This window comes from Molothrus aeneus, chromosome 19 (assembly GCF_037042795.1).
Source record: "Molothrus aeneus isolate 106 chromosome 19, BPBGC_Maene_1.0, whole genome shotgun sequence".
NCBI lineage: Eukaryota > Metazoa > Chordata > Aves > Passeriformes > Icteridae > Molothrus > Molothrus aeneus.
Genome location: NC_089664.1, coordinates 6172396 through 6199220, shown reverse-complemented (window position 1 = coordinate 6199220; position 26825 = coordinate 6172396). Strand labels below are relative to the sequence as shown.

Genomic DNA, 26825 nt, shown 5'->3' with positions numbered 1-26825 from the left:
TTCTAATGAGGGATTTTGATGTTATTTATTATCCATGTTACAGTTGCAACTGGGAACATGGGGAGGGACTCGTTCCAATTTTAGCGACAACTGCATTAATGCCCTGCACAGAGCCAGCCCGTGTAGACATTCCCAAGCCCAGGCTTTTTATAGCAAGCAGAAGCAACCACTCCACCCCCTGAAAGGCCTTTTCTAACCTCCAAAACCTGCTTACAGCCTTGTGCTCCTCACAACAAGCCTATCTCCAAGCTGATGATGCCCGTCACGGTTCAGCCCTCGCTGAATCTGATGTGGAGACAGCCCCTTTTTCAATTTGGCTCATCCTAGTTTGAAGTTTGGCACAATTTTACAAGACCCTGTGTGTCCCCAGGATGTTCAAGGAGTTTTCTCCAATGTCAATGGCAAGAGTGCTCATCCACTGAAAGGGAAGCAAAGTTAAACGATGAAGATATCTCCTCTTGGATATTAGAGCATGAAATGACCTCCAAAAGCCCTGTTAAATTCTACCTCTGAGCCAGGGGAGTCCTTGTTGAAGCAGCAAGAAGATTCTTTGAGCTTCTCAACTGTACAAGGTTTCCACCAGCACGCTGGCAGCAGGAGAGTTCAGGTAACTTTAGCAGTTATCATTAACAACCATTTTCACCTCCTTCAACCCATTTCTGCCCCCTTCCCTCTCTCAGGAAGCCAGTGCAGTTGCAGGGACACAGTGCAGAGTCCAGGGCTCTTGTGTGGTTCAGCACCAGGTCCTTGGGGTACAAAGTGCATCTTCATCTTGTCAAGTGCCCACTCAGATTCTGCAGGTCCTGCTGTGGGGGCTGCTTCGTTTATCCACTCACAGGATCCCAGCACAGCATGGTGGAACTGAGCCACACACCAGGGACAAGTTAATACAGCAGCAATGACATCAAGAACTTCTAATTTTTATTCTGTTACTTCTATCTCCACACAAGGCTGCTTCTCTCCCTTTGCTTCAACTCTTCCTTCATCACTGGCTGCCATAAGCGATCACTTCTAAAGGAGGGCAGTGAAGGAAGAGACAGGGCAAGGCTGGCGGCGATTCACGAAACGCACCCCATGCAAGGCAACAGCTGTTAAACAGCAACACGAACTGGCCTACGCAGGGCAACCCCAAAGATCCAGCTCTGAAAACTGAATTTTAAAGAAAATGGCTTGGTCAGTGGGCTGAGGGGGAAGATGGCCAGAAACCCACGCTACGTCTGCTTCCCCTTCACTGCATGGCGTGTTCACCGAGGGACGTGCTCAAGATGAATTCAAGAGCCTTCAAAGACAACATTTGTGATCCAAGATGACATTTCTGCTCACCATCCACCCCTCCACACTGCTGCCACTTTTAGCTCACACAGTTGGCCTGTGTTGATGGAGAAGATGTAACCCGGAGACAAGGAGCATTTGCTAAGCGCAGCTACAATACCTTCCACCACTTGTGAGGTCTAGGTTTAATTTAATCCAGGTCTATTATAAGTCCAACAAAGCTGCTGAACTACACTGATGCTGGAAGTCCTGAGTCAGCTCCTACAGCAGGACAGGAAAAACATCTGAAGGAAAAGGTTCCAGTTCTCACCCTGCCTTAGAAACAAGGCTCAAACATCCTTTGGTTATAAGTCTCTGATCTTCAAGAGATTTGCTGGCCTGGGATCAGGCTGTGCACATCACCTACCTGCCAAACGTCAGATGGGATGGGGGGTGGACACAGCAAAAAAGTTAATAAATAAACCACACAATACAACAGAAAGACACCTTGGAAGGACACAAAGACAGACCAGATGTACTTGATCATGCAGTTAAATAAAGAATCAATTTTAGTGCAAGCACGAGGTCAACCACCGACATGGCAAGTGCCTCCACAGGGCCTCTTCCCTATGCTGAAGGCTCCAGACATTGGCTTCACTGGCTCTGCTCCCAAAGCAGGAGCAAACCCAGTCTGAGAGAGACAACACAGTCACCAGTGCAAAACACAGAAACTTTAATTAAACCTACAACACAGGGGGAGGTGGCAAGTGCTGCTTCGGACACGGAGCAGCCCTGGGTGCTGCCACGTGCGCGGGCAGAGGAGCTGAGCCCGTGGGGGAGTCACTGGGAGCAGGAGGGAGGCAAAGCAAGTGGCTGCCACGTGACAAGGGCACATCTCAAGCGGGCTGAGAGGACTCAAACGAGAATTAGCTGCTTGACATCCCAAAATCCCCAGCAGGACAGATGTGCAGACTCGGGCGAACAACAAACACAAAGCTGTGCGTGAGCCTCCTCCCACCGCCTCCGCAGGTCCCAAGCCCAGGGACACTGTCCCAGGGAGCAATGCTGCAGCTGCAGGGGAAGGAAGCACCTCTCCACCCTTTTTTGGTGCTGTATTCCACATTCCTGGAGTCCCTCCCATGTATCCATGTCAAAATTTCCACCCATCCTTTTGCATGGAAGCCTCATTTCCACAGGACAACCTGGAGAGATGTTTTCCTGACCCTCAGGCAGATAGAGAAAACCAGGGGCTTTTGCTCAGCCATTGCTGGCCAGATGCTGCACAGTTACTTAAAGTATGGGGACACCTGCCAAAAGACACAGCAACGTGAGGGGACACAGGTGGAGACACCATGAGTCTGCTCCAGGCACAGGCTGCTCCACTGAAGATGGACTCATCAAGTCCCAGCAAGCACACAGATCTCCAGCAACATTCCAGGAGTGGATCCATTTGAAAAGCAAAGACAAAACACATCCCATTTAGCAGTAAAACAAGACTTAACCCCAGTCTTCCATTTTCATTTAAAATAGAAGTTTTATAGTTGTTTCAGGCAGGTCAAAAGCTCCTTGTCCCCCACCCACTGCCCAGGGCCAAGCCAGGAGCAGACAGGACAGCAACAGTGCCAGAAAGCTCTGCTTCAGCTCTGTGGACATTTCACCGCCTCTCTTAACTTAGACTCTTTTTTTACGCTCCTTCCCCTGAGTGCCTGCAAGAGCCTTTACAAGAGGGAGTGAGTAGGTCTGTTAAAAATAATGAAAAAATAATAATAAAAAAGAAAAAAAACACAACCATGTTTCCTCCTCCCACCCCAGCAGCAAAGCAGTGCAGCAGCAAAAGCTGAGCAGCTTGGCTGGGGGCAGCCTCTTCATGGTCTGCAGGAATGCCAGAGGAAGAATTCCTGCTGCTCCTGATTCCCAGCAAACACCAATCCAGACCTCTGTCCCTGCCACATCCAGCCTGGAACCCCAAGAAGAAACAAGCCCACTGCAGCTGCAAAGCTGTGCACCAGCTTGGTCATGACCTGTGGACAGACAGCTCATCTTAAAAACAGCACCAGCCCTTTCTGCCCTCCAGTGATGCTGCTGGTGTGATCCACACCACCTGTCTTCAATACACTGCTGCTGGTGGCACTGCAAGTGTGGTTCCCCTGCCTGAGGTCCAGCACAGCAACATCAGCAGGGAAGCACAAAGGGAAAGAGCTTTCTCCAGGTATAACCTGCTGTCCTGGGCTACTTATGTTTTTGTTTCCAGCACGAGTATATGAATGCATGAGAAGCTGCATGCTGTCCCCTCATGCTGCCTGTGCTCCAAGGATGTCCCCCTCAAAGAGCTGGGGATCCTGCTGCTTTGTGGGGAAATCCCTTTGCCATGGGGGTGTCACTACAATTTATGACCAAGCAGGAGCAACCACAGTCACCTTGTGCCACTGAGGCCAGCCCAGCCCCAGAGCAGCAAAGCAGGGGATTGCAGAGGGCAGGTTGGACCCAGTTATGGATGTGTGTGAATGTGTCAGGGCTTGTGCCAGTTCAGAGGGGGCCTGAGCAGTGTCTTTGCATAGCTGTTCCCACAGAGCTGGGTCCCTCCAGGGACCTTGTCTCCAGCTCCAAAGCCAGCTCAGATGCCCACAGCCCAGAAGGTTCCTAGCTTCACCCAAGAGAAGAGGTGCTAGTGAGAAAGGAAGACCCTCTTGCAGAAGAGGTGGAGGGAGGGTGCTCTCCTTACCCAGAAAAAGGGAGAGACGGTACCCTGGGCTTCCACAACCCACAGACACTCCCTACAACTCCCTTTTCCCAGTTCAGACCTCCAGTGCAGGCAGAGCTGGCTGATACAGACACGCACAGGCTCACACCTCACCCCGCGCAGCCGTTTCCCAAAGCAAACAGCAACAGGAAACTCCAATGAAATTCAAAAGGGAAATTGCACTTAGCACTGCCCAACACATACACACGTGCCTTCCTCCCCTCCACACCCCTTTCTCTTGGGAAGCCAAGCAGAAGGCCTTTTCTGCTCAAACCCATCCCCATTCCCAGCAGGGACGAGGCACAGCGGAGCAGCGCGGCCCCGGCTCGGCCGCTGGCGAGATGTCCCCAGGGTGAGGACGTGCAGGAGGAGCTGCTCCAGGTCCCATCCCTGTGCTTTGGATCTGTGGTTGCCGATGAGGATGTGCAGGAATGGATGGGCTGGGTGGTGAGGAGGGGTGAGGGGAGGAGGAAGAGCGCCGTGCTGTGCCTCCGCTGCCTCGGCTCCTCCTGCAGTCTCCTTAAGATGTCACAGGCTGGATGGGGAGCAGGCTGCCAAACTTAAAGTGCTGGATCACAGGAAACTTCTCCAGGCACTGCAGGAGGAGAGATAAAGAGAGGTGAATTCAGGAGACATTTCCACCTTACACACACAGCCTGAGCCACATCCTGCCCGCAGGGTCAGGCTTCGGGGCCACTCAGCTCAGACAAAGGCAGAGGATCAGCCCCATGTTTTCCCCCACACATTCCAGTCAGGCTTCTCAGGCCAGTAGCACTTCATAATCCCATCCCCTTCCCTTCAGCCAGAGTCTTTTTCTTACTGAAATTCAGTATGGGGAGGCCTGGAGCATGAGCAGAAGCAGCATGTCTATGTCAGCAGCTTTCTCCCTCACCACTCTCCTTGCTCGAGCTGATGTCTTTGAAGAGTTTCACCCTACAAACACGGAGAACTGCAGAATCCCCTGGGGCAGAGAGACTCTCCCCTCCAGGCCAGTGCCAACACTCTGGGTTTGAGGCACCACTCTGCAGCTGCAAGGCACTGCCCAAACTGCATTCCAGACTCTCAGGTCTTTGATGGACAAGCACCAGTGATTTTGCAGCCATAGTTTAAGATATGATCCTATTTCTAACAGCCCCTCACCCCTGAAATTCCCACCTCCCATTGAAGAGTAATGGATCACAGGTCAGTCACACAGATCCACTACAAAGCAGATTAGCTCAGAGGAGCTTCCTGCAGCCACACCAGGGCTCTGTGTACGGTGAGCAGTGCTGCAAGGGCACAGTCCCTTCCACTCACCAGCCAACAGCAGGAAGGTCATGGACTGTGGTCAACAACGCCAGAGTTTGCCAGCACTTGCCTGGCAGAGCCACTCAGAGCTCTTGTTTTTGAATCACTGCAGACTCAGACTGCCCAAACCTCATGGAGAGCACAGAGCAGGCTCCATTCCATCACACAGAACTCAGCAGTGTGTGCTCAGCCATGATGTGGTTACAACTCTCCATAGGAAGGAGTCTTGTGCTTTCCATGGGGCCAAACTGGACTTGCTGCAGCAGGGCATACTCTGGGGCTGGAGAAGAAGCTGTGTGCTGCAGACAGCTCTCACCTCAAGGCAGGACTCAGGCACAGGCACCCTGCCCTCGTGCTGTCATCATGGGCAAGCAGGCAGATTAGTGCCCAGAAGCCCAGGCCTACAGTAATCCCTTTGGAGCCAGAGGTCAGGCAACTGGTTCCAAGCACCAGCACACTGGAGCCAAACAAGTTTGGAGGTGGTGAAAGTACAGCATGGCTGTATCCACTCCTGGGGAATAAGAGCCAGGCAGAAAACCACAAATCTCCTTGGCAAGGAGAAGTAAGTCCTGTGAGCATCAGGCCATGTCACCTTCAAAGCTTCCTAATGCTCAGAGCTGCTGCTGTCTCTCCACACAACCACTTAAGACAAACTCTCAGAGGAAGCAGGGCTGGGTAACACGGGCATGAGGGGAGAGCAGAGAGAAACAAACACTGGAGATGCTGACAGCTCAAAATGTCAGCCCAATTAGCTCCAAGGAGTCCCATGAAGACCAGACTGGTTTGGGCTCCAGAGGAAGAGACTTTACCACCAGTGGGAAGAAGGGGTATCCATTCCATGTAACACACCACCAGCTCAAGAGGAGACAAGCAAGAAATTTCTCCTCCTCTATTCAGAAGGACTAGCACAAGTTTACTGAATTATCAGCTGTACAGAGCACCAGGGCCTTCCTTGCATCAGCTGTGGATGAAACTGTACCCAACTCAACTGTACCCTGCTCAATTTCAGGCTTATTTCTTCTTGCCACCATCTTGATCCCACTGAAGGTCTGCTTGGGACTCAACTGGGGAGTAGATTCATGCACCAAGTCCAACCTTTAAAGATGGAACTGGGACTAGATTAGTTACAATGGAAAGTATTTCCTGACTGACTGCAGAGAAGGAAAGGTCAGGAGACTCAAAAGCAGGCTCAGGGGAAAAACATCAAGGCTGCTGCTTTAACCACACTCTATTCTGTCAACTTCTTCACTTGCCTTTGATGGAGAGAATATGAAAAGCCCATGGACTTTCAAGCAAACACATCTTCACCCATTATATTAAAAATAGTCACATTTGGGATTATATTATAAATAGTCACATTTGGGATTTCATAAATACACAGAGTTGAAGACACATTGTCTTCAGTCTACTGCTCATCTGCCCTGGAGTGCCTGGATCCAGACCACAGCTCCTGGACACACAGACACACCTCAGCTTTCTGTCAGCTGTTTAAAGCCATCCCATAGAGGAGACAGAGAAGAGATAAAGCCTTTGGAGTGCTTTTTAGATGAGCTAGGTCTGGGGGCTGCCCCACTCCCACCAAGTGGGATTTCTCCTGGTCTGTTTCCAGCAAGTGACCCCCTCCTCTGCTGCTGCCCCCACTCAGTCCCAGTCCTGGCCAGCACCATCCAGCACCCAGCGCTTCTCAGGCACCCCAGGTGTGTTACAGAGCTGGAGCCTCCAGCTGAGTGTCTGATTTCACCTGATCTAATTGCAATGGGTGATCAGAGGGACAGGGAGAAGGGAGGGGAAAACAAATAAAACCTGAAATCTTGCTCTCACTTTGCCAGTTAGACAAAGCAACACCACAACCCCAAATCTTCCCTCTCTTGGCCATCACACATCCCAGGCTCTGCCACACAGAGCTGGACAAAGACCCATGTCAGTACTTGAGGGGTGCTGCTGACTTCTCTTCTGCTAATGCTGGCAGTGGCCAGTTGCAGAGAGACTGCACTGGTGAAGGCTACACAGAGAGCAGAAATACACCAGGAGCCAGCAGAAAAGAGACAAGGCCTCCAGCAGTGACTTTGTGCCTGGCCTGAGACAGCCAGACAGATTCAGTTTGCAAAGGATGAAGGTTAAGTGACTCCCAACCTTGTGTCACTCCCAGAAAATCAGTCTAAGAGATCCTCCAGTTGCAAATGTTGGTGTAACCTGCAGGCCCAGGCACACCATAACTGAAAGCTCTGTCCAGCCATGCTGCCCTGTGCACATCCACACCCCTGTCAGCTCCCAAGCCAGGCAGGAACTGGCTAAGCCAGCATCAGGGTAGGTAACTCCCCAGAACAGATTATATCTAAAGATATATCTATTGTAAAGAAAACTGAGGAGCCCTGAGCAGAAGTGCCCCCTCTCCTCTGCCTATCCAGGTGAACACAACTTCCATGGCATGGCAAGAGAGGACAACATTGCACAAGGATCATGTTTTTAGGATTAGTCCTTTAAGACCTATAAACATTATCTGAGGAAAAAACCTAAATTTAAAGCTCTTTGGTTGACTCAACATTTTTTACACTTTAGCCTAAATTAGTACCATTACCTTTCCTAGCAGTTTTTGCATTCTCCCCTTGACACAGCTACATCTCAGATATTTCTAGAAACCTACCAGTACCGGATCCAGCATTTTCACACTGAAAGTCACCTGCTACTCAAAACAGACTAAGGCCTTCAGAAAAGACCATGTCTTGGGTGAACAAAGAAGAATCTCCCAGTCTCTAGAGAATCCCAGTGTTCTCTCCAGCCAGGGGACAGGTAGATCTGCCAGCACACGCTGGCCCCAAGACATCAGTGAACGTGTGCACTGCTCTGTGGGCTCATCACTGCCAAGCCCTGTACAGGTGGGAGCAACCATGGCACGGGGCATGTGGGGTACCAGGCAGGAGCACATGAACATCCCAGGGAATGTGGGATGCCAGGGGAGCACCCAGCTTATGAAAGAACTGATCCAAAGGAAAGGAAGGACTACAGCAAGGCTGCTGAGGCAGCAGCAGACCACATTGAAGCTCTAAGTCTTAGGACACTCATGTTTCACTTTAAAGGCACTCACGGTGCTGTGGTCTCCCCTTCAGCTCTCACAGCTTAGCCTCCAGCTCAGGGTTTTCCAGCGGGCAGTGTCTCCAGCCTGTGTTGGAGCTGCAGCCCAGGGACAGCCCCCTCTCCAAGGAGCAGCCCGGGGCACCCCTCCCAGGAGCAGCCAGGCGAGGGGGTCGGCCCCCAGCCCCACTTCTCCTCTTTGGAGGCTGGGAGGAAAACTGAGCTGGGGGCGGAAGGAGCCAGCGGGCCTGGGAGTGACACCTCACAGATTAGAGAGGTATGTGGCCTGGAACCTAAACACAGGATGTGCAGTGCAGAGGAAGGGCTGGGGGAGGGAGCGGCCCTCAGGCACAGTTAACCCCTTGGTGCGCTGGGCCTGAGCACAGCTCTGTGTCCCAGCAACGGGAGCTTGTCCCAGCTCCCCACAGGAGCATGGCTGACACCAGCAGCACTGCAGGGTGTGGGATTAATTCTTCCACCAGTCCCCGCCCAGCCAGTGCCGGCAGGGAGTTCCACCATCCCTGCTCCAACAGCGCTTTAGTGCAGCCAGTGAGTCCTGCAGAGCCAACACCATTCCCTCCAGAGGTTCCTGTCCTACTTCCTCAAGCCCAGGGTTAGCTTGAGCAGGAAGGAAGATAAGGGAGAGCCAAAACTGCCCAGTTCTGCAGGTCAGGGTTCACCAGGAAAGCCTGGGGCAATGCCAGCAGAGCTGGTGGGCGGAGGGTGGCCAAACCAGAGAGGTGGCTGTGGTCTCACGGGGCTGGTACATGGCATGGATGGGGCTTGTAGAAAGGGTAAATCATTAGGGAGCATTCAGCCTGCTCTGGGGCTCTTGAAACATGGGATGGTAATTTAAATTAAGTCTCCTCTAGCTGGTAAAATGGTGGACCAGAAGAACAAGTGGGTCAAGACACTGGCCCATATTTGGAGATCTGCACTTGCACTATGGTAAGACAAGACAAGTCAAAAGTCATGTTTGCAAGGAATGGCAACTTTGGGATTGGTTTTGGGGCAAACACGAGGCAGAAGGTTCCTTCAAGCCAGCAGCACCTGAAGGGCCAAGGGCTCCCAAGCCACAGTCAACAAGGAGTAACAAATGGCTGTGATGGGGTCCCCACACCTGGAGCAGCACAGGAGCTGACCCAGGGTGCTGTGGGAGAGCAGGTGTGTGGCTGAGCAGCCTCCCCCTGCCCACAGCACTCACCTCTGCCTTGTACATGCGGATGAGGCCCTGGTTGACCTTGGACCAGGAGGGCACGGCGCTGATGTTCCAGAGCTGGTTGGAGTGCTCAGCAAAGGGGCCTGTCTTCATCTGAAAGAGACCCAAGCACAGGGCTGAGGGAGCTGGGCCAGCCAGGAAGCTCGTGCACCAGCAGTGACTCATGCTCACACTCTCTCCAAGCAAACATTCCCACCAAGCCCAGTGACCCACGCAGCAGCCACCTCACTGCGTCTTCCCTCCCTCCCTCCCTGCTCCCTCCCGCTGTGGCCACATCACATGAAGCCGTGGCAATCCAGCTCCCCTCCTTCCCTGACAAAATTAAGCCTTTTCCTGCCACGCTTTCCTAATCAGACCTCCTTCTGCACACCTCCCTTTTAATGGCTGTATTAAAAAAGCCCCACATAAGTCCCGTTCTTCCCCCCAGTAGAGTTTGGCTCAACGTTGTTCCTATTCTACCCAGAAACCTCCCAGTGCAGCACTGCTGGGCTTTCCAAGAAAATGACTCATTCCCCATTCAGATCAACAACAAGCAGCAGCGACAGCCATCGCTGCCTTCCCTGAATACAGAGGGCAGTGCAGGTTGGCAGCAGCTCTGTGTCCACAGCTCACTCCACACCTGCCTCTAGCTGAGGAGGGCTCTAGGGGAAGCAGGAGCAGAGGGGACATGCTCTCCAAACTAGCTCCAGAGCTGTGAGCTGCTGGCTTGCAGCAGATGCTTTACATTTTTTTTCCTTTTTTTTTTATACTCCGCTGTTTCTCCTCCCAGGGTGAGGGGTTTGGAGGAGGGAGGGCAGGAGGGAAGCTGCAATCAGGGGCAGTTGCATGTAGATTCCCTGGGTGGTTGTCTCTCCTTCTCCTCCATGAACAAAAACAGACCCTCAGGGAGAGAAAGAAATACAACACAGCCACTCTGACTGAGCGAAGTTCCCATGACATCAGAAACCACAAGGCCGAAGCTCACGCTAAAGAGGAGCGTGGGGAGAGAGGAATCTCTTGGACTCTCATTCCCGACCTGGGGCTCGAACAACTAACCCCTTCCCTCCATGCATGCACAGGCCTGGAGAGAGGGTGGGAAAAGCGCCTCCAAAACAACCTCTCTGCTCACTAAAAAAGCAAGCAGGGCCAATCAATGTGCTTTGGGAAAATGCTGCTGCCTTTCTGCAATGCCTGTGTGACACCAGCCTGCAGCAGAGAAAGAAAGAAAGAAAGAGAGGGAGAGGGTGGGAGGACCCAAAAACCTCACTGTTTGAAGGGTGATGTGCTCCAAACCCGCTGGCCGTGGGGCTGGAGCAGCAGGGGAAGCGGGTCTGCAGCTCTGCCTGGTGCTGGGAGAGCAGGGGTGCATCTCCACTTCCCCTCGGAGGTTCCTGTGAGCTGGGGGATGACAGCTGAGCCACTCCCCGTCCCCTCCGCCACACGCTTCCCTCGTGGGCACGAGATCAACGTGCACACACACAAAGCACAGCGTTACCCAGCGCCAGGATTTGGCACCGGTGGGCGCCCAAAGCAGCGGCTGCCAGGGAGCTCTGAGCCATCAGAGCCTCCCCTCCCCACACAGGAGGTTTGGCTGCCTGGGTTTTGACTCCAAACCTTCCTTCCCCCGGTGTCACCGCCCTTCACAGGGGCACAGCTGGCATCAGCCACCATCACTGTGCTCTTCTCCCCTTCCCAAGGCAGAGAGTGAAGGAGGCAGGCACAGCTGGCCAGTCCCAGCTCATGCCCACTGTGGCCCTCCTCATCCAGACATCCAGCAAGGGATGGCTTGGCTATGGTTTCAAGCTGGGGCGGGAAAAATAAGAGGGACGAGAAGGGGAACAACAAAAAAAAATCATCTCCTTCCAGCCACAAAGGGCGAAGAGGGAGAGCTGGGGGGAGAGCGAGAGGCGGCGAGCGCGCTGCAGTCCCGCAGTGACCCCAGGGGAATGGAGTGAGTCAGAGCAGCCATATTGAGCAGGAAATTACTCACAGACGTGGCGTTCCTGCCTCTCGGTTCCCAAGAGAATCGGCCTTTTGTAAATGGTTCCTCTGTCAGTGCAGGGGGGAGGGGGACGGCTGAGGCCGTGCTTTCCTGTCAGCTCCTTCCCTTCCAGCAGAAACCCGAGCCCTCCCTTCCCAAATTTAGAAGCCAGATTGAAGCTGAAATTCCTGCTGCCTGCCCTGAGCGCTCAGAGGAGCATCTGGGCAAGTGCACTGATCCCCCACAACAGCTGGGTTGTACCCAGCTCCCCTCCTCTGCACACCCACAGGCAGCCCTACATCACTGTCCTCTACAGCCCCTGTGTGGCAGGCACCAGAGGGATGCTCCCAAACCTTCCTCATCCTCACACTTTCAGGTACCACACACACCCCTTTGGCAGGCAAAAGCAGCAGCAGGGGAACAGCTCGAGTCCCAGCCAGCTCTGCAAACCTCACCCCGTTCCAGAACCGTATGTTCAGGTCCAAACCCACCCTGCAGATTTCCCACCATCAGGTCAGCTCATGCAAAATTCAGTGCTGTGCCTGGGCACTCCTCTAAGGAGGAAGCCATGGTGGGTTCAGCCTGGACATCATCTTGCTACTGCTTTAAAAGCCTGAGGTTTAAATACACACCTGGCAAACACCACAACAGCGTATATTCATATTCCTGAAACATCACCTGGGGGCTGAGAACAGTATCTGCTCAAGAGAATATTCTCTCAGCTGACAGAAAACAACCTTCCTCAGTTGTAGTCGGAAACAAAACCTGCTCTCATGTCGGCAAGGCCCACTATGGGAACTGCTGTGGTGTTTGTTACATGCTTAACACCTTTAAAGGAGAGCTGTTTCCAGATGACAAGCTCAGAAGAAAATAATATCGTTCATTTATTAAAGTCTTTAATCCCTTCTATCTTTTTTCCCTGCTATTTTGTTTTGTTGTTGATTTTGGAGAGAAAGCATTTGGAGGGCACTGAGGCTGCCTCGCCCCCCCTAGTGGCAGTCACGGCCTTCCCGGGCGCTTGGGAGGCAAAAAACCCAAGATTTAAAAGGAAAATCTTCATAAAAATGAAGCAGTAACCCGCACGGAGATGCACTGAATATTCCATGGATTTGGTGATGCAGGTTGCTGCCGTCCCCTTCAGCTCGCGGCAGGAGGGCCAAGAGGGCTCCTTGCCACCAGGTGGCACTGGGGATCTCGGAAGAAACACTGAATTCCATGCTTCACAACAAACGTGCAGAAAAGGAGCTCAAATCTCTTATTTGAAAAGCCTACTAAAAAGCTGACTTTCTGCAGGCAGAAGCAGAGTGACCTGAAGCAGCAGGACTGTGCTGGGTATTTTAAACATCACCTGTCAGCTGGGCACTGCAGAATCTTCTACACACATTTCAAGAGATGTATGTTTTTTAACAGGTCAGTGCACTGTCTGGATATCACAGAGGCCTAAACTAAAATAAATCTTTGACCATCTTGGCTCCTGGTTTCCTGTCCTCATCTTGATCTCTTCCACCAGCACCTCTTTATTACCCACAGTATGATTTATCTTGGCATTCAGGGTTAAACCCTGTGAGGTGCTGAGTACCAACAAACCCTACCAGATTTAGCAGGACTTGACACAGCACCTCCTGGGGTTTGGGCCAAAGGCTCCTATAAAGATTTCCTACATGAAAGGCTAAGTTCATAGTCTGTAACCTCCCTTCCCATCTAATCACTAAATTAGAGAGGCGAGGAAGGGGGAAAGTGAACAGAACAAAAGGAAGAACTGCACTCTGTCCTTCCAAATTAATCCCATCAACTTCCTCCTGCCAGAGACAAGAAATCCCTCACCACAACAGAGTGGGTAGCTCTCGCTCTCCCTGTCCAGACTGTGCAGTGAGGGAACTGGGAGAAACACAGCCAAATCCTGCACTGATGCTGCAGGCAGCAAGCCATGAGCTCCCTCACTGAGAAACAGCCCAGAGCTGCCAACGAGCTGAGCATCACCCACCCCTCTCCAAAGGGCCCTGCAGTGCCTGAGCAAAAACAGTCCTGAAAGTGCTGCCAGCTGGGGAGTCTCAGCACCACCTCTGCTCTAGGTCAGCTGCAAATAAGATGCATTTCATGGGCAACTCTTTTAGTAGAATCTGGAGGAAACAGCAGCACAGAGGCTTGGGAACCTGCCCTAAGCAAGGGGAGGCCCAGGGCTGCCAGGCAGCACCCAAGAGTTGCAGGGAAGGGAGGCTGTCTTGGCAAGCCCAGTCATTTTGCAGCTCCCCCTTCATCTTCCTTGTGTATCTACAGGAACCAGTCTTCTCCACATAAGCTCCCACTGACTGATCCAAGTGATGGTCCCAAGTTGTTTGCACTTGTTACAGCTCCCTTCAACTACAATCCACAGCCCATCCAGCTTAATTACACTTTCTTCTCAACATCCCTGTCTCAGCTCATTCAAGGAGAACACCTCTGCCATGCAACAATGGTTCATCTGCACAGTTCCATGAGAGCAAACAAACAGGCAAAGGAGGAAGAAAAAAACTCTGCCAGAGCCAAGTATCTAATGTCGAGAGAATGTCCCTGTGGGACAAACCTTCCATTCCTCACCTCTGTAATGAAGAGGATGCACTCCAGGAACATGAAGTCCTTATGGTTTTCATTTACCACCTTCTCATCAACAAAGTGCCGAGGCTCCAGGCTTGGATGGTCTAAAAAAGGTAAGAGACAACAGGAAGTAACCTGTATGGTAATCCCCCCTGAGACCAAGTTCAACCAGGTGGTGTGCTGCCTCTCACCCAGAAGCACAACCCTCCCATCAGAGCTCTTTAAAAGGCAGCACAGAGTTGCTCCCTTTTATCTCATCTCCCACTCCAGTGCCTCTGCAGGGACAAAACTCCACAAAGCAGAAATTGCATTTTTTAGCACCAAAACCAAGATTCTCCTTTTAAAAAGCTTCACTGCAGTCATTGCAATAAAGACTGAAGTACTACACAAGGAAGCTTTCCACCTCCCAACCAGCTTTATTTGGAAAGCTGAGGTAAAAAAAAAATCCAAGCCCCAAACTCTCCTTCTGTATTATACACAAATCTGACATATTTGAATTTAAAAGTCAGCCCCAAGTCCCATCATCTTTACAACCTAGACAAATGAGGCAGAGGGTAACCCAGGACACAAGAAGATTTTTATTAGTACCTATCAGCTGGGAACTGCCCCATATGAAAGGCAGGAATTGGAAGTCATCCAAGCCCCACACGCCCTGGCTGCCAGCAGGTTCCATCCTGTAGGTTTTCTGCAGTTTTCGCATCACTTCCAGGTACCTGAGACCAAAGAGAACAGGAAGGGTTAAGGCAAGGCCTTCTCCTGTCTTTGACTTTTGTGAGGACAAGAAAAACCAGTTGGGCAAAGGACACAATTTATCACTTGTAAGCAGGACCCCCACACACAGCACAGTTCACAGAATATATATTCAGCTCTTTTGCCATAGAATGCAGCCTGATGGTACCTAACACCAAATGCACAGAGAAATCCAGTGGCAGGGGTTTGTTTTATCTGCAAAGTTATGATTGTGCAGATCCTTCCTCATCTCCACTGTTATTTGAAAACATTGACACTTCACATCCCTTCACCAACTCCAAAAGAGCACAGAGTTTTCTACCTTACAGCAATCACTACTTCCACTTTTCAGGTGGAAAATTAAAGCTGGAAATACTATAGAAGGAAATTGTTTCCATGCCACCAAACAGTGATACAGCTGGGATTAGATCTCTGGACTCCAGACACCCATTCCACCAGTTTCATCACTACCAACTCTACCTCCTGAGCTGGAGCTGGAAACACATCTAGAGGAGCAGTGGAGGCCTGCCAGTTGCATAGATTTTTTATTTTTGATGCCTGAAGAGATGTTAGATCCTCTGATCAGATATTCCTGTCTATCACAAAGCACAGAGCCTCACCCACAGAGTTCAGTAACTTGTGCTCCACTAAAGTAACTTTCCAGAAGGACACTCTGCCTCTGAAGACAAGGGGCCATCACCTCTTTTTGAGACAGTTATAATGGGTCAGTGTACAGTCCATTAAAATGTACATCTGCTCCTAACTTTGTCTAAAATTATCTTCAGCTTTCCCATTCTACCCTTCCCCCTAAACAGCCCAATACTCTAGCCCTTCTCCTCCCATTACCTCACCTGTTAAACACTTTGAAGACAATGGCCATCTGGTCATCCACTCTGAGCACACCAATTTTGCAGAGGCAGCAGAGAAAGGCTGCAAATGCAGCTTCGTGCCCTGGAGTTAAAAGACAAGAAGAGACATGACACAGGTGTCTCTGGCCCCCAGGACAACCTTTCTGTGGGCACCACAACAGCTCTTCAGCAATCACAGCACTCACAGTCCCCTCTCAACCCTGTTGTCACTGTTAATGCCAGGAGCTGACAATATTTCATCCCCCTGCAGCACCCATCCGAATTATACCTTCTAAACATTCATAAGGTGATCATTAACTTAGAGAAAAGAAGTTCTTAAGGGAAAACAGCTCCAACTGGGCATGCTGGGAGCAAGGCAGGGACTTTCCCAGGAGCTTGGCAGAGCAAGGGAAGTGGAGCACTGCAGAGTCATCTGCTTGGGGGATGCAACAGAACCTCACATCTGCAAGCAAACAGATTTCCTGCTGCTACAAAAATATCCCAGTGTTGGAAGGATGCAGATCCCACGACACTGCCAGGAACAGTCTGTCCCAGAAGGTACTGGGATCTCAGGCTAAGCCTCTGCAGCTTGGCCCTCCAGCTAACAGCAAGGAAAAGAAACAAGCAGCAAACCCAGAAATGTCTTTTAGTGGGAAGGACCAGGGAAGAAGGGAGAGTACAAGATGGGCAGTTCCACACTATGGACAGGTGCAGCTCCCAGTGTAGGAACAAAATGCACCCATGGTCTGGACACTGTGAGTTGGGACATGGGCCCCTGGCTTGGGACACACGGGATGGGAGGAGAGGTTGAATTTCCTTCTCTGAGCTGACCAAACCTCATCCAGCCTTTCCAAGGACAACATCTCCCCCTGGTGCCAGTGAGCCGCAGCCAGCACTGCACAGCCTCCAATCCTTCAGCCTTTACCCACAGCCTCCTCTTCCTCTCCCTGCCCAAGTCCAAAGCCATGTTTCCTTGCACTCATCCTGCTCTCCTGTCTTTTGGTGAGGACACAGCTATCCTCCAGAGAGGAGCACAGCATGCAGACAATTCTGAATTTAGTTCTCACTGAAGCCTGTGTGGTTACTTCACCTGCAATTCACTGTCTCCTCATCTGCTTCTAACTTCAGACTTCAAAGTCCCTCTGTAAGCAGTGATTTCCTTCTAGGGACCATCAGACCACTATGATGTCCCTCTAGGGACACCTCCTACTGAACATGAACATGGTTCTCACTCTAGTTCCAATTCAAGCTAGTATATTTTATCCCTTTAAACTGTCTGCTGCAGGACTGCTGCATGCAGTGATGCATGTCCTACAGCTCATCCCAGAACAGCTTGGTTCCCATCTCCTTGGATGAGATGTGAAAGGATGTCACAGCTCTAGCACAGCTCCCAGCCCCAGCTCTCAGTCACAGCCCACACAGGGCAGAGGGGTGAGGGGGCCCTAAAAAGATGTTCAGTTCAAGCTGGCCCTAAAAATAGTAGTAATGATGTATTTAAATAAATACAGCACCCAACTCCAAAGGTCCCTTCCTGACAAACCCAGCCCTGGCCAGGGTGCAAGCCCAGGTACCTGTGCCATAGTCAATGCGGGTGGAGTTCCCCACGGATTCCTTCAGGTACACAGCCACTTCTGGGGCAGCATCAGCCAAATGCTTGGGAATCACTGCTGACACCAACTTTTCTGCCTCCTGAAAGACACAAAAGACTCCCCTGGGTGAGCACAGATCTGTCACAGTTCCCAGGAACAAGGCACCCTGTGCTCAGATGCTGTCACAGCGTGAGGGCTGCAGCGGTGCTCTGCAATGCCTGGAGGTAGCATGAGAGAGGAGCAAATTCTCCTGTTGGAGGAGTCATCTCCAGAGATGGAACAAGTCAGGGAGAGCTTGTTCTGAGACCTATTCAGGCCACACATATCCTGTAGGACAGAAAAGCCTCATCACCCAAGTACATTGAACCAGTTACCCACTGAGCCATCTCCAGGACAAAAGCAGCAGAGCAGCTGCAAGGCCACTGCTGCTGGGACAGGGGCTGTGCCACCTCCAGAGCCTGGTGCAGGGCAAGTGCTCTGAGCTGAAGGAATTTGAGCAGTTTTCCCTGATCTTTCTCTCATTTTGTGGGCAATTACAAAGCAAATTACAAATTCCTTGGGCTTGGACAGCCCTTGTGACTCACCCAGAACTTGGAGACCCAGCCAACATGGCCCATATGCTCTCACAAGAGGAAAAGTCTATGGTAAGTGATGTGTATCAAGGGGTGGATCCTTCAAGGCTTATCTGAGCAATTCCTCTGTGAGCTGCTTGGCTGCCACACAGTGATAGAGCCATCCTCTCACCCCTGCTGGACACACTGCCCTTCTGTGGGAGCTGCAGGTGACACTACACAGCACAGACATGCTCACCTGGTCTAGTTTGGCGTACCAGGTCCTGAAAGCTTTGTTCCCAAAGCGAGAAGGTTGATCCACTGGCGGGGTTTCATCGATCCATCTGTCGAGGGTGTTCAGCAGAGCCACCAGCTTTTCAATGGGCTACAGAGAGCAGGAGGGTGAGGGGTCACAGGGACATAAAACAGAGCAGTCCTCAGTCTCTGACATCTCTCCCCTTGATGGGAGTCATTAAAGCCCACACCATGGTTCCCAAGAGAGGCATGTGGAAATGGGCTGCACCAATCCTCCTCAAAATACAGAGGGGACAGAAAAACCATTTTTCCCTGCAGGAGAGCAGTCCAGTACAAAGCCCAGCCTGAGGCTGACTCCTCAGTCACCCACACAGTCTTCCATGAGCTGTAACAGCACTGTGCTGCAAAATCTCTTGGAGAAGAGCTGCAGAACAGTCCTCACAGGACTGAGAGGCAGGGAAGGGACCTTCAGCACAATAACTCAGGCTCAACATCTTAAGGGTCCTGCATTCCCCATAGGATAAAAAACAGCACATATCAGTGCTATGCATCCTCACCACTGGCTGATGATATGATTTGAAGGCCCTTCTCAAGGCTCTAATAATTGTCCTGAAATGTCTCTAAGGAGCCAGGATTAGCAGTTGATGCTGTTAAACCACGGCATATTTGTACAGCAAGTCACCCTTCTCAGCACAACTCCTGTTGCCTCAAACTCCTACCAGCCAGACCACCAGGCAGCTCCAGCCCAGGGACACCCACTGCATGTGGCAAAATACAACCTACCCAGGGGAAGAGGCAGCCTGGTTAGCGCACCAGTGCTCCCATCAGAACAGGAATGAGAAACTCTCAGAGAAATGTCTCAATTCAAACACAAAGCTGATGGGAAGACAGCAACAACAGCAAGACCACAGCCATGTTTCTCACACCCAGTGCTGGAAGTGAGGGACCCATGTGGAAGGAAAAGAGGGGCAGCAGATGGAGCAGCACAATGTCTCCAGTTGTGCTGTCAGACCAGAGCTGGCCAATGCACACCATCTCCCTGGCTGGCCCAAATGGCTGGAGAACAGCTACACTCCCCCATACCAAGAGGCAACACCACAGGCAGCACTTTTATCAGCTCCAGACAGTTTCAGAAGGCTCTGCTGACAACTGGTCAAGCCTGCCAGAGGCTCTGGGATTCTCCCTGCCTGACTCCAAGCAGCTGGAGAGCCATCAGCCGCCACAGCAGCTGGCCAGGCCCCGGGCAATGTAGGCTCCTCTGTCTCGAGAGGGGATTCCTCCTTCAAGGGGACAAAGAGGACAGCAGGAGCGGCGGCGGCTTTGACTTTGCTGGAGGCATCGACCGTGTGAAGCTGGCTGGTCTCCTGGGTTGTGGTTCAATTCTTCACGCTGCTGTCGGGAGGACAAGGAAACAGCAGAGCCCAGCAAGTTTCCAGCCCTTGAAGTGCCACTCAGAGGGGGTGGGCAGAGCCAGGCATGGCAGAGCTGTGCTGCCACTGAACCAGCTGCAGGTCACTCCTGGGGGGAAGGGTCTCATGGCAGACACAGCCCTCCCCAGACAGTGACTCCTGAGGTGCCACCCCAAGGACATGGTGGGATCCTCCCACACCAGGACCCCAACATTTGGCCACTGAGCCAGACCAGAGACCGGGACAAGACCTGAACACACTGAGAGCACAAAAAAAGGGACAAGACAGCCTAAAGCTCTGGGTGACCCTGGAGGCACTAACAGACCAGTGCCCCACATACATGAGGACCAAAGCCCCCTCTGCATCAGCTCCCTGCTCCCAAAACACTGTAGGAATCAAACACATTCCCATTGCACTGGGCCACATTTGGACTCAGTCCTACTCCTTCCTGGCTATTGCATTCCCCTCCAATTAAGCAACAGCATCCCCAGCACTGGGTTGCATTAAATAATTAAATCGTGCTGGTGATTTATCCGCCGGCACCAGCAGCTCATTATGAGCAGCCACCGTATTTCAAACCCTCTCCACGAGCACTCGGTGCTGCCTGGATAAATGGCTGGCATGGACCAGCTCCTTCCCTGGGGAGCAGAGAGCCCAACCTCCCCTTCCCCACTCACTGCCTTTAAAGGGATTAAAAGCCCAGCTCCACTGAACACAGGAGAGCAGGACCCAGCTGCTGGCTCAGCCACATCAATAAATAATTAAAGAGCTGTGGCTCATTTTGGGCTCAAGGCCCTTTGAAAAGGGGGTAACTAAAAGAAGCAGCTTCCCATTGTCCAGCAGAGGAAGCCTGTACATCCAGGGCTGACCCTTGTGGGGGAGAAAGGAGCTTATGGGGACACAGCCATCAGCACCACTGCAGCCTGTTTTGCCTGGCTGGGTTTTTAAGCTCTATTTTTGCTTTACCTTTTCAGTGATCAAAGCAAGGGCAGCCTCCCCCCTGCTCTCCTTGCTCTTCTCGTTGTGCTGATTTTGCATCTCCTTGACCCTGAGTCTGCCACCGGTCCCAAAGGCAAACCACAGGGCTTCCTACAGAGCACAGACCTGTCAGCAGCTCTCAAGAGCAGGGGCCAGGCAGACAGAGGTGCTGAGGAGGCATCACGGCAGCCAAAGCTGCCTGTGGCGACCAACTCTCCCCCTCTGGGCTCCTCAGGCCCTGTCAGAATGGGGAGCTGATAAAATCAGAGCCTTTGCTGCTTCCCCCACTTCCTTCCTGGAAGCAGAGCAAGCCACAAGACCGACCAGTTTCCCCCAGTGCATTGGGCTGTTTGACAGGAAGATCTGCTCCTTGCATGGCAAAAATTAACCTCATCCTCCTCACTGCACTGCACCTCTGATCCAAGGCACTGCTACAGGCTGCAGCCCCAGCAAGTTGCTGATGGATCCCCACGTGGAAAGCACTCCCTCCAGGAGGGGAAGGCAGGTCACAGCCTATCACTCACACAACCTTGTGCCAGACACAGTGTCTGTGCCAGAGTCTGCTATCAGTGCCTGTCAGATGCCTGCAGCAAACCCTGGACAGCTCCACACAATGTGTCAGTAGGAGCAGAGCAAGCTCAGGAAGTCTCCAAGGGGGCTCAGCCCCCACAGGATCCAGCAGAAAGGTTGATATTGACACACACTCTTTGGAAACCACTAAGCTGCCTCTTTCAAAGCGGAGCACACCATACTTCCATTTTTTATTCCATGGCAAAGCAATACCAGTAAGTCACAGAGTGGATATGCATTCAGCAGGAAGGATTTCAGGAGGTCATTTGCCAAAGGAAGGTGTCCCTGGCATTTGATCAGGGACGAAGATGGGATGGCACAAAAGCACATTGGTAGCAGGTACAGCAAAAGAGAAGAAAGCTGAGCAGAGATGCAAGAAGAGGCCACGAGGGGCTGAGCCTTTAAAAGCACAGATAAGCAGTTTGATCTACAAAGGAGCCTGTGTGAACAAGCAACCTCATCAACAAGACAACCCTGGGGATGCTCCACCTGTGCCTCAAGTCTCAGGCTTCTGCTCTCCTCAGTGTGCAGGGAATGAGATTTGTTCCCTGCCACTTCCCAAGCAGCTGGGATTGTGTCTCTTGTTTGTTACTTGGACTGGGACCATGGATGGAAAACATTCACTCCAAGAGGGCTCCTCTGCAGACACAGCACTGGTACAGCTTTTCCTGACAGCTCAAAGGGCTTGTGAAGAGGGTTGGGTTCCCCCCCCTCCTTTGTTTTGTTCATTTTTAATGCTTTGTTTCCCTAGAAGTGCTCTGTGAATGGTTGGGAACAAGCTAGATCATGACAAAGACAAAACTCAAAGGTGAAATGCAAACAGCAGAAAGCAAGAGCAGCATTTGACAGCAGTTTCTACTTAATTGAAGGAACAAAAGAGGGGCACAAAGCCTGTTAGGGAGAGACTCATTATCCCTGATCCCCTCCATGAACTACAGGGGAGTTTCTCATTCACACTGGCTCCTGGAAGGGAAGGCTGGACTCAACACAGTACTTCAAACATGAATACTGGATTAAACACCACCATCAGCTGCCTTCCCACACCAGAATGAAGCTATAAACACAGGGCCCAGTCTGCTCCCATTTTGCCTAGATCTTTATACATCACTCTCAGCTTTCTTGCACAGCCCTGATCAGTAAAAATGTATCCAAGAATCTCCTCATTGCAGCACAGACCGAGGGAAGGGGATTCAGCGTGCAACAAGGAAGCAAAGCTGGTGGCCAATGTGTGCTCTGTGGATTGGCAGCACCCAGAGAGCCCTCAGGGCAGCAGTGACACCACTGAGGGTGCCTGCCCTTTCCCTCTGGCTCCACTGTGCCCTGAGAAGGTGAACAGCCATTAAAATTGGCTCTGGCAGCAGGCAGGGACAAGTGACAGTCACTTTCATGCAAAGGGAAAACCAGGTGCTTTCTGCTCAACACCTTTAAAGGGGAGATTCTGCCACCTCCCAGCCCAGCTGAAATCTCCCAGCCCAACCCAGCAGCCCTGTGAGCTCTGCAGGCCCCAGGACCTTTAGCAGGACCCTGGGCAAGGCAGGTGCAGCTGGTGACACACCTTGAGGTCACAGCTGTCCAACCAGAGCTTGCACAACTCAGCTACAGCCTGGGCTGAGGAGCTGGGTGCAATTAAACAGTCTGAGCAACGAGAAGGGACAGGGAGAGAAGTGGTTTGAGAAGAAGTTTTTGCCCATGGATTTTTGTACAGAAAAACCACTTGGGGGACAGGAATGGCAGAGATATCCCAGCCTTTTGCCTGCAACCAGGAGAGAATATCACATCTTCAAAGCATCACTTCTGCCTCTGCCCACTTGCTCAATTTCCCATCCACCAAGCACATCCAGAGTCTCTGCATCCTGAGGGGAGGATGGCACCCTGACATTTGCATTCCCAACCACAGCCCAACCACATTCAATCTCCCTTGGCTCCCAGATAAGTTACTGATTCATTCCTCACCCAGGAAATACTCACTGTAAAGCCAAAAAAAAGAAGGTGAAAAAAGGCAGGAAAGAAGTAACAAGGGGATCCAAACTCTTGTCCTACCTCTGAAATTTTGTATTCACAGGTCAGCTTCTTGCCCCTGACACCTTCATTCAGAGTGAGGATGAAGCCCATGTAGTCTGCATATGCCTGTGAAAACACCAAGAGGGCAGAGCTTTAGGGAGAGCCCAGGGTCTGTCAGAGCACAAAGCACAGCACAGGAGCATCCTACACCCCAAGGGAACCTCTCCCAGCACACAACAGAGCTTCCTTGGAGACACCCGGGGCTGCAGGGCTTGCTGTGAAATTACTGCTCTTTTTGGCAGCCCCAGAAGCAGGAGGCAGGCGGCAATTGCATCGCTGCGAAAATTACAGAAAGGAGAATCCTAAAAATGCTCACACTGACCCCAAAATCATTCCCTCAGCTCCCATCAGGTCAAATTCAAACCCCTCAGTTCCGCAGAGTCTCAGCTGTGCCCAGGCATCGTGCTCTGCACTGCTCCTCCCAGTCCTGTACTTTGCCTTCCCTTTCCGCCTCAGACTCTTCCCCTGTGCTCACAAAAGGGAAGTGGGAGACAGCCCAGGCTCCTCACTCCTCCTCTCTTTAGATTTGCTGCTTTGGAAGCACCACCTCAGTGCAGCTCTGCAGCAGCACACTGCCACTTCTCCCTCCCTGCCTCAAAATCCTGACCAGGAGCAAGTCCTTAAACCCAGGAGACTGAAATTGGAAGCTGCACCCAGAGGTTTGTTTGACACCTGGCTATAACCTCAGCTTCCCTCAAGACATCTCTCATCAGTCATCAAGCAAGAATTTGCTCCTAAGAGGTGGGACAAGTCTGGGCCAACACCCCGATCCCTCAAAGGCAGAGAGGAGAGAACCTGCTTGTTCCACCAGCTCCACACAAGCTGTAAACAAAAATTATCCAGGAAATTGAAGGGCTCAGCTCTAGAGTCCTTTCCAGAACAGCACAGTGGGAAGGAACCAACCCAGGCTGGTGCTACCAAGGCCAGGCAGCATGTTTAAGGTGAGCTCAAACAGGGCTGGGTAAATCCAGTTTGGTTAAAAAGCACAGGCCAGGAAGGATGAAACAGTCACCAGCTTCTCATCCAGCTTGTTGGGAGGAAGCAGTAATCATTACTGCCAAGTAATTTTCTGACAAACAAACACCAACTCTTCTTCTTTAAAACACAAATTCCATTATTGCCCGTTCTCTGCCCAAGCCTCCTTTAGTTCCTGGTTGTTCCCAGACCAGACCTGGCTGCCACCAAAAGATCAGCAGCATTTCCCAGTATTCCCTGTCCCCAGAGCCATACCTGAGATCGTTTCCACTTGGCCATGTCAGAAACCACATTTATCTCCTTTTTGGGGACCATGAAGCATTGCTGGACAGGAGGAGCCACCTCCTCAGAGGTGCCTGGGAGATGCAAAAAAAGAGATAAAACAGAGACACTGGGGAAGGAGAAATCCTGTATTTTTCTCACTTAGAAATGAGCTTTATTTCTCAGGAGATATAAAGCACACAAATCCGTCCCAGCTGGGCTGTAATCTCACCAAGTCCTCCTCATCAACGTCCTCCTAAGGACACTGCAAGCCTTCAGACAGAAGCATTATGTCTGTTTTCATTGTTAAAGATGCATTTCCCATTCAGACAGAGAGACTAGTGCAGGAGATAAAAGCAACATCCAGCCAGTTTAATTATTTCTGTCTAGTGCAGCCAAGCCTCAGGTCATGCTGAAGCACTGAGCTCTCCTACAAACTAACTCTGCCTTGTTTTTAAGTGTTAAGCCTGACCTTCATTCCTCTAGAAAGGATAATTCCTGCATGGACAAGCTGGAGCAGTGCAATAAAGGCAGCCCAGAGCCACAGCTCTGGTCCAGGACTTGGGGGATGATGGGACACAGCCTCTTCCAGGTGGAAGCTGTGAAGATTGTTTCATTTCAAAGCCCTCTCAGAGCCTAGGATGCAATATTTAATGCAAATGTGAGCTGCTAATGAATCAGAGGGGATCTTTTCTCCAGCATCTGAACCCAGGGCCCAACCTGCAGAACCAGAAAAGTTCCAAGAGATTTAAAGTAATTTGTATTATGCTCCTTTAAGTGCAACTTTTAATAGGAAGAGGCAGTGCAGAGAGCACTGTCAAAGAACCTGGCTACTAATGTCAATTAATGAATTCTGTCAGAGTCATTCAGTTCACCTTTTCAAACCCAGAAAATCTGCAGGTATTTATGCAGCACCAGCTGCCCTGACACACTCCAGCAACTGCTGTCCTCAACCCAGCCAGTTCAGGCACTGTCTCCCTAACAAACACCACCAAACTCCAACTCCTTAAAATATCATCAGCTGCATTTAGATAGAAAACACCATCCAGAACCATCAGCAGCCTCTTCCACAATGCTCTCTAGCAGCAAGATCAGATTAAAAGGGATCCAAAGTCCCAGGAACTACCCAGAGTCCACTGTAGATTTTCATACAACCTTTGACAATCATTTAACTTCTCTCTCTGCCTTTCACATTCCCCATGCACAGAACAAATCAGCCTCATCTCCTGCCCTGAATGTTGCAATGTTCAGTTCATTCCTGCAGAAGTTACAGCAAAACTCCCAGGTAGGAGGATGAGAGGAACAATATGTGATGAATTTAAATTAAAGACACATGTGTCTCTCTTCTGAAAATTCACAGTGACTGGCACCACAGCAATGGAGCTCTGTATTTAAGAGTTTATAACATGAAAACAATGAAAAACTCCCAAGAAGTGAACTCAAAAGGCAAATACTGATGTGTCCATCAGTACAGGTGACACAAATCCCAGGGCACTGTCCTGATCTGCATGTTTGCCATTAACAGAACTCCTTTCCTCTCTTTGTGTTTGTTTCTCAGCCATCACTGCTTCCGACCCACACTTTGTGCGATTCCTCTTGGTGAGGAGACCAGGAATACTCAAGGAAGGAAACAGTGAGGGCTGCAGGGGTTACAGTATTCTGGGATGAGTACATAGGAGTCCAAGCCTGGTATGATGGAGCACGGCGGGTCAGCTTTATGACGAGGAGCAGCTTGGACAGAGGAGGCACTTTCAGGCTCGTGTCACGGTGTGAGGAGCGGGAGTTAAAGAGAACCAGCCACAAATCCGGGCTGGGGGTCACAGGGATCCCCGATCCAGAACCTCAGTCCCGACCACCAACCTCGCCCTGGGGTGGTGCCAAGACTCGGGGCCCCAAGTCCTTCACACCCTCAGAAAATCGCCCCCTTCCTCCCCCTCCCCGGGCCAGGCGCTGCTGCCACCGCCCCCCGCAACCCGGGCCCGGCGCCCTCGGCCCGGCATCCCCGGAGCGTGGGGCCCTGTACTGGCGCTCCCCGGCCCCGAGCACGGCCCTGAGAGGCCCCGAGCGCAGCCCACAGCCCGCTGGTTCCCAGAGCCCCCCGGCCGCCGCTCACCTGCCCGCCGCTCGCTCTCTGCCATCTTCCCGCAGCCCGGCCCGGCCGCCCCTCACCTCCCACCTCCGCGCACGCCGAAGCCGCCGGCGGCCATCTTTGAGCAGGGCACGCCGCCCGGCCCTGTCGTTCCCGGGGCTGTCACACGGCGGAGCGGCCCCTGCCGGCCACCGTCGTGTTCACGCCGCCATGTTTGTGTAGGGCGCGGCCCTCTCTGCCCACACCAGGGAGGGATGGGTGTGCGCGCAGGGCAGCGGAGGGGCGAGAGACAGGACCCTCCTCACCATCTCCCGGAGAAGGCAGCGGAGAGTGGGCCCGCAGCACGGCTCCGCCACCGGCCGCGGCGCTCCTTCCGCTCAGAGCATCGCTCTGCCTTTCCCAAAGAT

At 51.8% G+C, this 26825-nt stretch overlaps 1 protein-coding gene across 1 annotated transcript; it reads right to left on the bottom strand.

The window, feature by feature from the left end:
- On the bottom strand, window positions 1–26817 carry PTPA (protein phosphatase 2 phosphatase activator). The gene is made up of 10 exons (XM_066562751.1): window positions 26443–26817; window positions 24324–24424; window positions 23073–23159; window positions 18080–18205; window positions 17252–17369; window positions 15684–15783; window positions 14692–14816; window positions 14107–14207; window positions 9555–9662; window positions 1–4586 (listed from the first exon to the last, which is right to left on the bottom strand). The coding sequence occupies exons 1-10, from the start codon at window positions 26465–26467 to the stop codon at window positions 4512–4514; spliced, it is 966 nt and encodes a 321-aa protein (XP_066418848.1). The 5' UTR covers window positions 26468–26817; the 3' UTR covers window positions 1–4511.
- Window positions 26818–26825: the final 8 nt, after the last annotated feature.